Source organism: Macrobrachium nipponense, chromosome 47, assembly GCF_015104395.2.
Source record: "Macrobrachium nipponense isolate FS-2020 chromosome 47, ASM1510439v2, whole genome shotgun sequence".
Taxonomy (NCBI): Eukaryota; Metazoa; Arthropoda; class Malacostraca; order Decapoda; family Palaemonidae; genus Macrobrachium; species Macrobrachium nipponense.
Genome location: NC_087222.1, coordinates 15,185,167 through 15,202,862, shown reverse-complemented (window position 1 = coordinate 15,202,862; position 17,696 = coordinate 15,185,167). Strand labels below are relative to the sequence as shown.

At 43.9% G+C, this 17,696-nt stretch overlaps 1 protein-coding gene across 1 annotated transcript in view; it reads right to left on the bottom strand.

Annotated features, from left to right (window-relative positions):
* Nucleotides 1-418: 418 nt before the first annotated feature.
* LOC135204542 (zinc finger protein 420-like) overlaps nucleotides 419-17,696 on the bottom strand; it is a 96,656-nt gene continuing 79,378 nt past the window's right edge. Inside the window, exons 4-7 of the mRNA XM_064234706.1 lie at nucleotides 11,604-11,756; nucleotides 11,244-11,403; nucleotides 10,260-11,001; nucleotides 419-2,031 (exon numbers count right to left, since the gene is read on the bottom strand). Coding sequence (XP_064090776.1) covers nucleotides 767-2,031; nucleotides 10,260-11,001; nucleotides 11,244-11,403; nucleotides 11,604-11,756 — 2,320 coding nt within the window. The 3' untranslated portion in view covers nucleotides 419-766. The remainder of the gene's footprint in view (nucleotides 2,032-10,259; nucleotides 11,002-11,243; nucleotides 11,404-11,603; nucleotides 11,757-17,696) is intronic.

Below are 17,696 nucleotides of genomic sequence, written 5' to 3'. Positions count from 1 at the left end.
TCTTGTGCATCCCTTTTGTTCTTTTTCCATATATTTGCCTTGATCTAGGTGTTCACTGATCTCGTCTGCTATGACTTCTGTGACCCATTTGTCGGTTGTTGGTAGGCAGCAGATGGGCCTATATTTGTTAGGGAGCTCAGTCTCAGAGTTCCTAGGGAGAGGGTTGGTGTTTCCTGTTGTGAGCCACTCTGGTAATTCTTCTTCTCTTACTACTCTTGAGAAGGCTTGCGCATAAGTGTGTTGTAGTGCTCTGATCTTTTTTATACAGAAATTTGGGATCTTGTCTATTCCTGGTGTCTTGAAATTACTATATTCTTTTATTTTCTTTGTTACTTTTTCTATGGTGAACTTTATTGATGGCATTTGCTGTTTCTGGCTGTTCTTCTGCCTTATGGTGTCAATCCATGAATTCCCTCGATGTTGTCTAAGAACTTCAAACAGTGGCTTCCAAAATCTCTCTAGGTCTTCCTTGCTCGGTGGTGTTCGTACCTACACTGTTCCTTTCGTCATCTTCCTATACAGAATCTTTGGATTTTCACCAAACTGCCTATTTATCTGTTTCACTTTTATCTTCTGTTGTTTGTTTCCTACTTGTGAAGCTAGGGCCTTTATATTGGCTTGGTGTTCTGCCAGTTTTCCACTCACTTGTTCATCCCCTATTCTGTATTTTTTTTCTTTATTTTCCTTATTTTCTTGAGCAGATTTTGTGAGTGATTTTGATCTCTCATATAATTAGTCATTTGAGAGATCTCTGCCCTTAACTGGTTTATAATTTTGTTTCTTTTTCTTCTCTAGTATGCAACCTCATATGACGTGTAAGATTTGATTTCTGGGAAAACGCTTTATCACATTCCTTGCACACGAATGGTTTCTCTCCAGTATGGATACTCATATGATTTGTAAGATATGGTTTCCGGGAAAATGCTTTCCCACATTCCTTGCACATATATGGCTTCTCTCCAGTATGCAATCTCATATGATTTGTAAGATATGGTTTCCGGGAAAATGCTTTCCCACATTCCTTGCACATATATGGCTTCTCTCCAGTATGCAATCTCATATGAAGTGTAAGATGTGGTTTCTGGGAAAATGCTTTCCCACATTTCTTGCACATATATGGCGTCTCTCCAGTATGCAATTTCATATGAAGTGCAAGACTTGCTATCTGGGAAAATGCTTTCCCACATTCCTCGCACGTGAATGGCTTCTCTCCCGTATGGATTCTCATATGTCTTGTAAGATGTGATTTGTGGGAAAATGCTTTCCCACATTCCTTGCACATGAATGGTTTCTCTCCCGTATGGACTCTCATATGAATTGTAAGACGATCTTTCCTGGGAAATGCTTTCCCACATTCCTTGCAAATGAATGGCTTCTCTCCGGTATGGATTCTCATATGTCTTGTAAGATGTGATTTGTGGGAAAATGCTTTCCCACATTGCTTGCACATGAATGGTTTCTCTTCCGTACGGACTCTCATATGAATTGTAAGACTATCTTTCCTGGGAAATGCTTTCCCACAGTCATTGCATATGAATTTCTCTCTGATCGGATTTGTGATATCATTTGTAAGATTTGTTTTCTTGTAAAATGCTTTCTCACAGTCAGTTGATCTGAAAGGCTTCTCTCCATTGTGACTATTTCTTCTTTCTTGTTTTACTTCCTTTTTGCAAGTTTGTGGATGTTTTTCATTCACTATTGAATTTATTTCATATGAATATTCATCATCTTCATTAGACTCACAGAATTCCTCTGGCTCTATTTTGATGTCCATCAATGAATCCAGAGACAAAAAGTCTTCATCACTGGTTCCACTAAAGGCAGCCATGTTGCTGTTTTCTTGATTTATGGAAGGTAGTGATAATGCACTTTCAGTTTCACTTTTCAAAGGAAATTCTAAAGAATGTCCTGGATTCATTTTAGCCTTATGTCCTGTCCTGTTCTGTAATGACAATGTGTTCAATTCACAACTCTTAACACAGAATTGTTTACAAATAATTACCGAATAAATCTGTACAATATCTTGAAGGACTACAACCAGATTTCAAAAAAAATTTTACTTGTTGTTTAAATTTGTTAAATATGCATACAATAATTCACTGTTGTCTCATACACTTAAGAGTTGCTATTGGTAATGTTCCATGTAGTACCATTAAACAACATGCATTTTCCAAAATCCTGATGCTAATCAAAACTGACAAAGGAAGGAAGGTTCTTCTGAGGGAGAATCTGAAATCAAACAATACAACACAGAGTTAGGAAACATAATGTCAGAACTGAAGCAGCAAAATAATAAATCAAATTCAATTCAGGTTCCCATAAAGGTCTCAGACCAATTAACAAAGCATGCATTTGATAGTTCTATCCAAACATGAATACAATCCTACCAAACATTGTCCAGACACAGCATCAAAACATTCCTGAGGCAACAATGCAACAATAGATTAACAGTTAATATTGACGCCCACCACCTCACATCTGTAAACGTTCGTAGCTTGACATTACAATACAAATTACTTATGAACATATCTTATTAACAAATCAAAGGCCAAGAATATAAAAAGAAAGAGACCAGCATAAGAGTTTTGTGGGGTAACAGCAGGAAGGGTACAGTACACAGCAAATGCTTAATTATATGTGATCCAGCTATACATAACACCATATTATCCACAAATGCGGTAGATAATAAGAAAAAATAGTAATGGTAAATTGAGTAGTAATTTGAAGAGAGATAAAAGTTTTCAAATTAGTTTCACTGATTCTTATTGTGGATACAATACATGAGTAGCTATTATGACCAGCAACACTGATGACAGTCTTGGACGGTATGTGCTGCTACATTTCTTCAAATATGACATTTTTTTCAGAGCTATACAAACCAGAGCTTCTTATGAAGGAGTATCTTTCAGTGCATGTTGGAAATAGGTTAACTGGTGGTTAAGAAGAGTGAGTAAGGGAATTCCCCTCACTCATATGCCACCACCAAGCTCTTCTTGTTTTGGCCTGATGAACAAAGAGGGGTGGCTGTGATGGTAGATATGACATAAGGTTTATGGTTGTATACCTATGAAAATTTCATATTATAGCATTTCCTCGATTTGTGTATCTGCATATGCATGGCTTGCGACATGGCAATATATTCACATTTAACTCCAGCCCTACCAAAATCTACATGAATGTATACATACATAAATAAAATCGAATACAGTAAAAAGCCCTTTTGGTTTTCAATGCTGCAAAGGTGGAATAACTACAACATTTTTTAAGTAATGTGTATTTTTTCCTAATATACAAACCAGAAGGTCTTTACATATGGATATAATTGCAGCGCAAGCAGGGAAAACAGACGTTTAATTTCAAATAAAGTGGTTAACTATCAACTATAGGGTGAGAGTCCCACCCACCCTCATCCTTATACTTCACTTTAACCTTTTGGCTCAGGTAGCAGAATGAGTGGTGGCTTGAGGTTGGCAATTTATGTAAAGACCTTCAGGTTTGTATGTTCAGAAAAATACAAATTACTTAAAATATTTGTAGTTTGTTCCTAAACAAATACAAACCTTCGGTCTTTATGTATGGAAACTTACTTCTTGATGGAAGGATTCTCAGTAAATCTCTGAACTGACTGGTACCTCAATTCACCTGGGCCTCCTTCCTGGTCATGTAGAGCAGAGGAAGGAGTCCTGTGCCTCTGACCTGTTGAGCTTAATTGACGTTCAACTGCCAGACTTCTGGGCCTTGTGATTTAATGGGCATGTATAGCATCATTGATTCAAAAAGGGTTTGAATGAACCCCTCGTGTCAGACATTAAAAGAATAATAACACCAATGGGTTTTATTTAATTGTCAGCTCCTCTCTCCCTTTGGTAGAGAGAGGGGATGGGCATGCATCTATTAACCTACAGACTTCTAGATTATAGACAGGGTACAGTACTCAGTTATGTGGCTCACCTGCATCACACACCAACCTTCCCTCTGCCCTACACTTGAGGAAGGGTGTAAAAAGATAAAGGGAAGAGAATGAGGACAGTCACTCATTCACACTCTCTCTTTGTAAATGAACAACTTAGGTGAGATGCTATCTGTCTCTCTAAGGAAGCTGGGTGAGTTACTCAACTTGTTGACCAGCCACCAGAGGACCCAAGAAAAAAAAGGTCCATGGACCCATGGGCAACATCCTGAAGGTAGAAGGATGTGAATGTAGTTTTTCCCGAACACACTCCCATCCTCAGTACTTGTGGAACTGACAGGTTCTTCCAGAATGCAAGGGACAGACTAATGCCCCTTACCTTGTAAGCTCTTACTCAGAAGTACTCCTAACTACCTCGTCAGAAGTAGAGCGCACTCTTTTGATTTTCTCACTAAGCCAGAAAATAATCATGGTCTTGGAAACCTCCTCCTTGGTCGAGCCAGCACTAATGAAGAGTCGTCAACACTCAGGATGGAGATGTTGAAACCTCTTTAGATAGCACCACAACACTCGAACTTGACACAGTAGTATATTGTCTTGATCAATACCAGCAAAGTCCTCTAGAAAGGGGATAAAAAAGAACTTGAATCTGGGGTCAGGAACCGATGGATTCTGAGTCTTCGTACGAATTCTGGGACTAACTAGAGCATGACAGATCCTCATCCCTTCAAGTGTTTAACACTGAAGGAAAGTCCATGAAGTTCACCAACTCTCTTTGCCAATGCCAGGGTAAGCAAGAACACAGTCTTGAAGGTCAGATCCCTGTCTGACAACTCTCGTAAAGGTTAGGGTGCACAGGTTAAGCTCTGTAAGACAAGAGTCACATCCCACTCAGGGGGACTGAATTCCTGGAGATCTCCACAAGGAAGAGAGGTCGACACCCTTCAAGCAAAAGATTAGTCCAAGGGCACCTCTGTAGCCCCTGAACGCTGACATGGAGAGAAACTTCTCTCAGTGAAGAAAGACAAGAAAGCCTGTGACATGCTGAAGAGGAGATCCCACCAGAGAGATACCCCATCGACGACACCAACAACAGAACACGACACATTTCCTCTGGTACACAACCACTGAAGATTTACATAGGTATTCAGACGTCTTGGTTGCTGTGTGACGAGAAAATACCTCTCGCTCGCAAGAGATGGTGGATAGTCTTCAGGCGTGAAGTGACAGTTCTCTCACAGCCTGGTGATACCTCTCTATGAGCGGCTGGCACAGCAGGTTGTACCAAGCAGGAATCTCTCTTGGTACCTAGGAAAGTAGAGCTAGCAGGTCTGGATACCACTTGGCAAGTGGTCACTTGGGAGCAACCAAGGTCATCTGGGATTTGGGGTGATCATGACCCTGCTGATCACACAATAAATCAGACAAAATGGAAGGAAAGCATAGGCCTTGGAGACTGTCCCATGGGTGTTGGAAAGTGTCTTCTATTGCTGTCCATGGGTCTGGCACAAAAGAACTGAACGCCAGGAGCTGTTGTGCAAGGTTGCAAAGAGGTCTATGGCTAGTAAACCCCAAAATAAAATTTGAACAATCTTTCTGTAATGTCTTGGGCGTATGGACCACATTGTCCCCATCTCCTGACCCTGGCGACTGAGCTTGTCTGCCACTATGTTCTGGTTCCCTGGGATTTGCCTGGCTGACAGCTCTACTGATCGTGCTACCGCCCACTCATGAACCTGCATTGCCAACATGTGGAGCTGAAGGGAAACCAATTCCTCTGCTTGTTGACCTATGACAATACTGTACAATTGTACAGTATTGGCAGGTTAGTGTTGTCGACCACCGGGGGATTTTCCCATAAGTTTGGCACGGTCTCTAAAAATGCTCATAAATGCTTACTTCTAGAGTTTAAACGCAAAATATGACCTTAACCATGCTCCATAAGTCTTAAGCTAACTTTTGAATCAAATTAAAGTTACTGTAATTTCATTTAAAAATTAGCTTAATACATTACCCTTAAAAAAAGTAAATGATTGGTAAAACTATATGAGTGTATGAAGATTACAGACATACAACGGAGAGAGAGAGGAGAGAGAGAGAGAGAGAGAGAGAGAGAGAGAGAGAGAGAGAGAGAGAGAGAGAGAGAGAGAGAAATTATTATTTTCATTATTCAATGTAATTTAATTATAACATAAAAGCTTGAAAACTTATAAATCACATATGGAATTAAACAAACACTTTTGCAAGTTTTTTCAAGAGTTTGAACATGCTGCATTTGCTTTTGCACATCTTTGAAATACTCTTGTATGATAAATAATTATGTTCCAATGAAAAGTTTGTGCTATTAAGAATTCGCACAACTCGAATAGCGTAAGATAGAGGTATTACTGTATTGTTGATATAAACACCATGGAGTGCCCCCATCAACGGATCCTGAACCTCTTGTAGAGCCAAAAATGCCACCTTGAGATCCAGATGTGGAGCTGTCTAAAGTCCTGGTTCCACACACCTGAAACCAGCAACTCTTCCAAATGTGTTATCCCTCAGTCGATGTATCAACAAACAGAAGCATCTCGGGATTGGAACCACCAGGATAAGTCCTTCCTTGCTTCCTCTGAGAAAGGCATCTGGAAGAATGGGGACTCCCTTACGGAGACCAAAACTCCTTCATTCTCCACTCAACAGAACGAAGGTGAAGCTACTCACGAGGGGCCAGCTTCTCCAATTATGACAGGTGACCCAGAATGACTTGGCATGGCTGAGGTGGTTTTTCAATCTGAGACAGGAATAACTGCATTGCCTCTCTGATCTTGCTGCTGCCATATCTAGCAGAATGGATATATACCAATACTTTGCCCTCTGCTTGGGTTGTGGCAGGATCACAGGCTCAAAATCAAGCGGGCAAAATCGCCCCCCCCCCCCCACCCCCCAACATAAACTTAACCAATCAGGCTGCCAAACTCACCCTCAGCCACACTTTCCTCTTTACACTACAAAATACATGCAGGACAATTGACCTATATACACACAGAACAAAAACACAAACACATATACTCACCCAACTCCAGATACTAAGGGCTATGCTGTGCTACCCGCTGGTCGAGGTCACTGAGACACCACCAACAACAAAGACAACAACCAAGAACCACAACCCCACAACCCAACAACACAACACCCAAGAACCACAACCCCACAACTCAACAACACAACAACAAACAAGGAATACAACCACAACTCAACAACACATCAACAAACAAGGAATACAACCATAACAAAAGACCACTGCACAAACAATCACTAACACAAAAAAATAACAACACAAAAGACAACACACACACCCAGTAACAACAACAAGGAATCACAACAGCTCACCAACAACAACCCTCAATAACTCACACATAACTCAACAGAAACTCATAAGCAAAACAAATCTAACAACACACTTAACTGACTTTAAAAGCCTTCAACATTCTTCATAGACTGCTGCCGACATTATTGACTTTCACAGGCTCTGATCTTAACAACTAACTCCAGCTGCACCAGCAGACAACCCAGAACTCACCAACAGCCAATTCAATCGTTAACCATCTCTCTCTCTCTCTCTCTCTCTCTCTTCTCTTACGGAAAACCAAAACACAAATACATACTACACAATCTCAACAGCAATATAAATCACGAAACTTACTCACTCTCACTCTCTCACTCTCACTCTCTCTCTCTCTCTCTCTCTCAATCTTCAAGGACGTTGTCAAATGGAACTCCCGTAACTCCTCCATAGGGTGTGAGATCATCCTTTTCAAAACTGACATTTTTATAATAAAATTAGATTTTACACATACTTACCATGTAGCTGAAAGCTTCCTAACCTGGCGGTCAAAATATTCTAAATTTTGTGGCGGGGCCACCATCACTAGTGTAGTAAGTTCTCCACACAGCAATTCTGTGTCAAATGGGTTAACGTATTATCGTATACCTTCGGCTCCCTAAATGGGCTTCGGCTAGGGGGCATTCTCTCCCCATACCTGTTTAATACGTACACAGATGCCTTGAACATCAAACTGAACTCACTCCCAATCAGATGCACTGTCAATGAAACAACTACACAACCTCTGTTACGCCGACGATATGGTTCTGATTTCCCCATTAGTGCAAGGTCTCCAATCGACACTTGCCGCCAATATGCAGAGGAATTTCATATTCTATACAACGAAACTGAGACCCAGTGCATGTCACTGCTCCCAAGATTGCTTAAGCATATTGCAGAACCACAAATTTTCCTCGGAAATCATCGGCTGCAATTCATGCACGAATTTCCGTATTTGGGTTACATTATCAAGGATGTCCTAAAGATACAGCAGACATTGAACAGAGGCATCATAAACTATGTGCAACTGGCAACATGATGGCAAGGAGGTTTGCCTTCTGTCACCGAGACGTGAAACTGCTGCTCTTCCGCTCGTATTGCTACAGTATTTATGGGTGTTCCCACTGGATGGACTATAGCCGAGAGACCATGAGCCATATCATTGTTGTGCACAATGACATTTTGAGATGCCTCACAAACACTCCTCGCTACCACTCCTCCACACAGATGTTCATAGAAAACCCCCTGGACAACTTAAAAATCATTGTAAGCCAACCAATGTTCAGTCTGATAACCCGAGTGAGAAACAGCAGAAATTCGCTCATACAAAGCATCCAAAGGAGTGAAGGAAGAAGATCTAAATTGTGGGAAAGATGGGAAAATGAAGCGTTTGTTCCCTAAATGACTTAATCTCTGTCTTGGTAAGGTGTGTCTTCTACATCTACAGAATCTGTCATTATTATTATATTTATTATATGGTTATTGTTATTGCTGATATTTTACTTTTTCATTAATACTGAATATTATCAAGTGAAAGTTTTTCTACATTCAATTTTTGTATTTAGCCCTCTGGACTTGACTACTGTAAGCACCTAAGGTCTCTAGCTGAAATTTATGTTATATAATCTTTTTCTCCAATATTATTGCTGTTACTACATGTATTATGATTCCTAACTTTTATACTACTTCAGCAACAGTGTTGATATTGCTGTTTATTCATTTTTTATTATGCATCTAGACTGTGTATGTTACTGTCTGTATTTTGTATATTTTATGTATATGGCCCAAGCTGAAATAAGGGATATTATTATTATATTATTATTATTATTATTATTATTATTATTTACTCCCAACAAATGAAGCCACTTTGCCAGTATGTGAGTAAAGACCTGCGGTGCTGTTGACAGGCCAAAGCATAATGCCAGGAATTTGATATCTTTTCCTTAAAAAACAAAACAGAGAAACTTTCTGGAATCTGGATGGACAGGGATGTGAAAATATGCATCCTTCATGTCCAAGGTCACCATCCAGTCCCCCTGATGGATGGCAGACATCATCGACTCATTGATCTCCTTGTGGAATTTTGTCTTGAGGACGAAATGATTCAAAGTGCTTACATCCAAAACTGGCCTCCAGACCCCCCCCCCCCCCAACCCCCATGATTTCGAGTTTTGATCTTTTACTACTTCTACTACTCCCTTGCAAAGTAGTAAGTCTACCTCCCAAGAGAGGGTTGTAAACTTTTCTGGTTTTGCCAAGAAGGCTGGTGATACTATTGGATATTTGACCAAAAGTGGGCCTGCTTTGAAGGGAATGATATAACCTTGCTGCAACACCTTGACTACCTAAGGTTGCAAGTTAAAATGGGGTCTTTGCTGGCTTCTCTGTCTTGCCCCACGAAAAGCCTGGGATTGGAGAAGAGAAAAAGACCTTGGGATGTTTCGATGATTGCACCAATAGATCATTGGTCCACTTTTTCTGCAGCGACGACAAAATCTGTTGCACTAAATCTTACAGGAACAGGTGCTTCTTGTCCAGCAGTGCAAAAAGTAATGCAGACTTCTGTGTTGTAGTCATGCCTTTGGTAGTGAAGGAACACCACAACTCCTTCTTCTTCAGGATACACAACAAGAAAAGAGATGCTAACTCTGCCGATCTGTCTCTAATAGCCTTGCCCACGCATGACAAGACCCCCAACAAGTCTTCTGTGATGTCTTCAGTAATCCCTGGGCCATCTTCTATCTTCCTCACTAATGACCCGATTGTCAAATCTAAGAAGCTATATATTTCTAAAACTTTGAATAAACTCCTAGTAAGGTGATTCATTCCTAAGGACGAGAGCAAGACTTTAGCTGATGGAAAACCAGGATGCCTAGTAAGGTCAACGAGGCCCGAGAAGTCACTCTGAGAAGAAGTTCCTTACTGTCATGAAATCGGTAACTCTCTTTATCAACTTGCTTGGAGGAAAAGCAAAAGAAGCTTTACCCATCTCTCTCTTTGAAGCTAACCAGAAGTCCATGTCTCTCCAAACCATCTTCGTTGATGAAGAGAGAACTAACTTGGGTAAGGCCAATCTGTCTGAAGCAGGTTCCCTCGTGAGGAAAGTTGCAGCTGGGGATACAGGCCGCAGGAAAGAAAAATTTTTATCTGGAAATTTGTTGAGAAAATATCTCAACAACGTGGAATAGGAAGACAGAGACGCATCCTGTTCTTCCTCCTCCTCGTCTGAAGAGATAGGCGATAATGCCACATCTTCCATTTTGGAATGTGTTGGAGCTTTTTGCAAAAGAGACATGATAACATCCAATTGTTGTTTAAGTGGAGTGAGCGAAGAATTGGGAGCTGAAGAATACGACTGAGAGTGAGGCAAAACTGCCTCAGCTGTTGGGGAAGATGGGTGCATAGCAACTGGTGCCGAATGTTCAGCCGAACAAGAGCTCCGCACCGCTTCAGGAGCACTATGTCCAGAAGTCCAAGGTAAATCCAGGACAGCTCGGGATTTCGAGGCCGACAAAACTTGCCCTGAAGAATCCGTCTTACGTTTAGCAGACACATACTGATGATCCATGCAAGGGAATGACTCTGGGCTGTCCCAGGCAGAACGAGGGAGAGGAGCCAACAAAGCAGGAGGCAACATCGCGTAACTGCCTGAAGGTTGCAGACTGAAGACATCCTCTTTAGTCCTCTTAGAAGGAGGAGGAGACTTATCCATATCCTTGGACTGTCTCTTGAGGGGGCATGAAACATCTTGAAAGTGCTCATGACAACTCTTGCTGGGAGTCGAGCCATCTGACTCTGACAGATCATGAACACCAAAAGAGACCCCTTTTCCAGCGGCGCTCTGTTGACAGCTGGGGATTGCCAGCAGGTTCAACTGAGGGGGCAAATGCCGCCATTCTCCTTTAGACCTCTGGTATGTCTTCTCCCCGGTATCCAAGGACCTCTGGGCCGGACAGCCACCTCCTCTACACAATCACTGTGCACTGCACTGACACTAAATTGACTACCTTTCTCCATTAAGGCTTTAACAGAAGCACCAAGTTCCATCATTGTACTCGCTAAAAGTTCGAACTCCATATCAATTTTTGACTCGAGGCTGCAATGGTGTTGGAATCGGAAGCCAGCCAAGCTGGAATAGGAATTAATGGCACAGTAGCAGGAAAAGAAAGGATTGAAGAAGCAACAAGAATTACAGGCAAAACAATTATGCTATCTTCTACTAATTCAACAACCTGAACATCATCTAAACTAGATTTAATTTCTGCCCTAGCAGCTGCTTTCGTCTTTCTGTTCTTATCCATCTTGTCCTGATGGGACCTAAAAATTTACCATTGCATGTCGTCCCATTCACAACATTCAGCACAAGTGATTTCTTTCTTGCACTCTTGAACTCTACATTTACTACATCTGGTATGTGGATCATAACAAGATTTAGCTAACCTGGTCTTACAACTATCCGCACAAAACCAAACTCTAGTTCTCCTAGAATCAGAAATATTTGAAAGAATGTGCTATCACAATACAAAACACAGAATTTCACCAAGAATATGCTAATGAAGGCTGCCTAAAACCACCGATGTTCACCGGGAGCTGGCAGAATACGAAATGAAGCTCTATGACAGGCTGTTCCCTATAATAAGCCCTGGTAGTGGCTGGGGGCATTCCAGCTACACTGTAACCAACGCTAACGCTACAGAAGATTTTTTATTGTTAGGCTGCCGTAGGTAGGAAGCTCTTAGCTATATAATTACTGGGTAAGTTTCATGTAAACAACAGGTTTTGGTGACCAGTATGGAAAACTGTGGCAGAAAAATAATACAAGGAATTACTTTCAGAGTAGTCTGGAAATCGGTCATAAGAGAATAACAAGGTAGTTAGGCAGTAACTGCTTGTCCGATAGTCGGGAGTCCCGCCCGACCAGACGTAAACATTCCACTTTGCTTTAGGCCTGGGAACAGATTGAGGGGTGGCTTGAGGTGGGCAAAAATGTAAAGGACCTTAGGTTTGTATAGTTAGAAAAAATACAATTTACTTTTGAAAATTGTGATTTGTTCTTACAAGTAATACAAACCATCGGTCCTTTACATAAGGAAGACTCTCTGAATGGTGGGAGGAATCTGAGAGTCTTGTGAACAGACTGATGTTCGCCCAACCAAGATTCCCACCCTGGTCATAAGACCAAAATGAGGGGGGGAGGGGGGAGGAATCTTGCCTCTGTCCAGTTGATCGAAGTATGAGAACTGTGAGACCAATGGCCAGACCTCTGGACCAATTCATAATAGAGAGACAAGCATAGCCTCTTATGAATAGCAAACGAACTTATAGTCTGAAGCAAGAAGACAAATATACAAGTATTGGGTTTGTTAGGGAGGGGAATGAAAGAATGGAGCTTAGAAGAGAGGAGAATGAACGAGGAAGAGAAGCCAGTCACCCTCATTCACACCCAGTCATATGGTTACACAAGGCAAGATGCAGCTTTGTCCAGTTAGAGGAGCTGGGTAATATACACAACTTGTTGAGCAGCCACCATGGGTCCCAAGGAAAAGGTATCCAAGGACCTATGAGCAATATCCCGAAGGTAGAAGGAGGTGAAGGTGGTCTGGTTGGACCAAACCCCTGCCTTGCGTACCTGTGGAACTAACAAGTTCTTGCGTGTGCTCTCGGACGAAAGGTACCAATGTCGAACCTCCCTTCGGAGGGGTACACTTTCCTGATTACTTCACGAAGCCAAAAAGAGATAGTGTTCTTGGACACCTCTTTCTTGGTCACCCAGGTGCTAACGAAGAGGCGTTGACACTCAGGCCAGAGATGGCGAGTTCTCTTCAGATAGGGCTGTAGCACTCTAATGGGACAAAATAGCATCTCGTTTGGGTCATTACCACAAAAGCATTCTAGGGAGGGGAACGTAAATGACTCGAATCTATCGTCAAGGACCATCTGAGTCTTTGCTACAAAATCCAGGATGAAATCAAGCGTAAGAGAGACCAGGAAGCACACTACTCTCTTCGCTGATGCTAGGGCCAGCAAAAAGACAGTCTTGAGGGTCAGATCCCTGTCTGATGACTCTCAGAGAGGATCGTAGGTTTCACGAGTCAAGCTCCTCAAAATGAGAGTCCAATCCCACTCAGGGGGCCTCAGTTCTCTGGATGGGCAAGACCTCTCGAAGCTCCTCATAAGAAGAGATAATACCATAGAAGAGGGAATAATCACTCCTCGCAGTTTCAGGACCAAGGCCAAAGCAGACCTGTAGCCCTTAACTGCTGAGACAGAGAGGAGCTTCTCTCGGCGAAGAAAGACTAGGAAGGTTGTGCCACAAGGGAATCTCTCGCAGTGCCTCAGAGAGAAGAGCCAACAGATCAGGATACCAAATGGCCAGCAGCCATTTTGGAGCCACCAGGATCATCCGAAGATTGCTGGTGACCAGCACTCTGCTGATCACCTTGCAAATCAGACAGAACTGGGGAAAGGCGTAGACTTCGAGGTTGTCCCACAGATGTTGGAGCATGTCCTCTGCAGCTGCATGGGTCCTGCACGATGGAGAAGAAAACCGGAAGTTTTCTCGTGCCGGGTGGCGAACAGATCCACCACTGGACGACCACATAGGTTGAACAGCCTTTCTGCCACGTTGGTTGTAGAAACCATTCAGTCCCTATCACCTGATTCTGGAGGCTGAGCTTGTCTGCCACTACATTAATTTTGCCTGGAATGTATCTGGCTGACAGCTCTACCAAGTGCGCTGCAACCCACTCGTGCACCTGCACTGTCAACTGATGCGACAGAAGAAATACTAGGCACCCCCCTGTTTGTTGACATAAGCCACCACTTTGGATACTGTGAGGGACCACAGATCCAGCCAGGAGACGGCCTGGAAAGCTGCCATAGTGGTAGCCTCCGAGGGTGTGTTGGGCCAAGTGAATAATCTTGTCTCGGGGAAAGAGAGTACATTTAGGGCCAACAGATCGGACAAACTGCTTCCCCTTCCCGTACCTAGACAAAGGCGATTCTACTTGCCCTCAGAGAACCCTTTGCCGACCAAACAATTTGACCCAGAGCTAGTACGGCTAACTCCTGGCTTGCCTCTGCAGCACCTTCTGTCGAAGAACCTTTGGTTTATGCAGCATGAGGCAAGCCAGGAGTTAGCTGTAATAGCTCCGGGTCAACCTGTTTGGTCGGCGAAGGGTTCTCCGAGGGTAAGTAGAATCACCCCTGTCGAGGTAGAGGAGGGGGAAGCAGCTTGTCTGATCTGTTGGCCCTAAGTGTACTCTCTTGCCCCGAGACAAGATTATTCACCTAGCCCAACAACAAACCTTTGGACAATGAAGACCAAGGTAACCCCACAAAAGCTCTGGGTTCCTTCTTGACACCAGAATGACTCTAACTGCGAAGACTGGTCAGAGGGAGCTACCATCGATCTTTCCCCTAGGTCATTGTGCTGACGAATCAGCACAATGACCTTCGCAAAAGACCTCTGAGTCTCTGGAATGACTGCGTCTTGAGGGGAAGGACTGTCAAGTCCTTCCATGGTGAGTCTCTCCCTCGATCCTCTTCCTTCAAAGGGAAGAGCCTCGACAGACCCCCCCAAGATCTCCTCAAGCCACTTTAGCGTATGACCTCTTGGGCCCTAAGACCGAACCAGGAACGTACACTCTTATGGCCAAACAGTGAGGAGAACACTTCCCACGGTTCCCCCTCATCGCGTCTCTCATCCCGGCGTATCCCAAGGAAGTTGAAGGGACAGGTGAGGAAGATCCGACACTCCCGCTCGGTCTGCTAGCAGAACTAGCAGATGGAGCGGGCCATGAACGATCACCAACCCGCAATGATGATTGGCTAACGGATCTATAGGAGTGTTCTCCATGTGGAGAAGCACTCCTCCAAGGGCAGTAGTGACGCTCTCTCACATCAGAGGAAGACCTCTTCGATGCCTGGACTGTATGGTTATATGCATGTGACCGTCGATCAGGTGAAGAATAGCATTCACCACTGTGACGATAGCTGGTACCGTCACCACGATGCGTCACTGTCTCTGAAGAAAAGGCCAAAAGCTCTCGAGGGGACTGAATGGGGGACTTCCTACTGGTTTCGCAGTGTGCGTCTGGTGGAATCGTCATGTCACCCCTGGGAGCCAAGTGATCACTAGGTGAGCAATCATTAGCAAGGCATAAGACACGTGGACGACTTACCCCTTCCTCCGCATCATGCCCGAGTCGTGACGGTGAGCGGACTCAGCATCACCTACTCTAGCTGCACGATCACCTGTAGATGAGTGTGCACTCAGGGAAACTTGTGGACAAGAACCTGAGACGGTCCCAGTCCTAGAGGCAGAAACTCTAGGACCAAGTGCAGAAGAACAAACCGTAAAATGAACTTCTGTGCTCCCTGCCCTGTGCACCCATGGGGGCGGCGAGGCAGTTCCCACTCCTGAAGGAATGGGAGGACCAGAGGAAGGCCCACGTCTCACCAGAGCCGCTAGACGGACCCTTAGAAGCCACGGAATGTGACTTCTTGGGGGAGGGGGGCGTGCGAGACAGGCTTTTTCTTCTTCTTTGGCGGGGGAGCCTCAGAAGAAGATGTGGAGGCGGCGGCAGACGATGACGACAAAGACAAAGACAAGGAGGAAGACAACACCTTTCGCTTCTTCTTTGACTTCTTTGTCAACTTCCTCAGAACAGCAGTCAGATCCCACATCCAGGGTGCCACTGAGGCAGCTGTCGAAACAGCAGGCTCCAGTGCAGTATGGACCGGGGGCATCGACGCCACAGCAACACTTGCACGGTCAGGAACAGGTACAGCAACAGGCATGGGAACAGAGATGGCCAGAAGATCTAGTGGGGGCAGTGTCTGGGGTCTATCATAATTATCTGGGGGAGAGAGGACTGCATAGCCTGAAGGAGGAGGCAGAAAAGGTTCCGTCCTTGAAGTATGCGGCACCGATGACACAACCACAGAATGTTACTATGGTAAGGTGTTGGGTATACACCAGATGAGGCAGTGCCGCATACACAGGCATTGGCAGAGTTGTCGTCATCCCCACACTCGCTGCAGGAGTCACAGGAGCTGATGAAAAATGATCCATCAGCCCCTGGAGAGAAGGAGTGCCAGGCAAATTCAACTTCACCCATTCCTATTGAAAATCCCCGACCACAGAAACAGACACACCTGAGGGAGCAAAAGTCAGGTTAGTGGTGGGAACTCCTGTTCCCTTTGTGGGAGAAAGATCCCCTCAAGAGCAAGATCCCTTTCAGAGCGAACAGAAGCTCCTGAATACAGGCCCTGGTCGGCATGCCTCCCCCCTCTTCTATGCTCGACGAATCGAACGGAGACTTTTCCCCCAAAAGGGAAACAGTGAGATGGGGAAGCTTACATGGATGGAGAAAGGAAGACAAAGGATTAGCCACCGACGGAGTCAACGGGGGCATGTAGTGTTCCGACGAAGCTTTGGAAGACTTCCCCCGAGATCGCTTCCTCCCCTTGTATCTCCCCCACTGCTCTGCTGACCAAGAGCTACAAGTATCACAAGTACTATCTAGAGAACACTCACGCCCTCGGCACTTTATGCAGAGGACATGATGGTCCACTTCCACTTTGGAGTGGAAACTACCACACTTTCTGCCCCCGACTCCAGGGCAAATGCATTGCAAGAATGGAGGGCGGCAAGGCTTATCTGAGTTTTGGGTTTGCATGATAAAAGCAAACAACAAAACACAATTATTCACAAAGACACAACAAAGAAAGGTCTCACAATTCTCGACGACAGAGAGAGCAGAGAGCATGTCTGCACACAACGGCAGCTGAAAGCAAAGTGGAATGTTTACATCTGGTCAGGCAGGACTCCCGACTAGCGAACAAGTAGTTACTGCCCAAATACCTTGTTGTTATTCTCTTACAACCGATTGCCAGCCTTCACTGAAAGTAATTACTTATGTAAAGGACCGAGGGTTTGTATTACATGTAGGAACAAACTTGGGATCTACTTTAAGCCAAGAGGGAGGATATGAGGCCAAAATGGACAGTAGGATAAAAGCTGTGTTGGGGAAGTGGAGAGAGGTAGCTGGAGTAGCATGTGATAAGAAAGTTCCAAACAAGTTAAAAGTCAAGATCTATAGCTAAGTGACAAGACAAGTGTTAATGCATGGATCAGAAACATAGGCTCCAAAAAGAAACAGTAAGTAAAGCTTGAGAGAACAGAGATGAGAATGCTGAGGTGTATTATGGGAATATCACTGGCTGAGATTTTGGAAAATGATGAAATAAGAAAAAGGGCAGGCTTACTAAAGATGACAGAGGTGATAAGAGAGACACGATTGAGATAGTACAGGCATGTGTTGAGGATGGGGAGGGAGTGAAGAGGGCTTGGGAAGAGTCTGTTGGGGGAAGAATATTGAGAGGGACACAGAGAATTAGATGGCGAGATAAAATGAA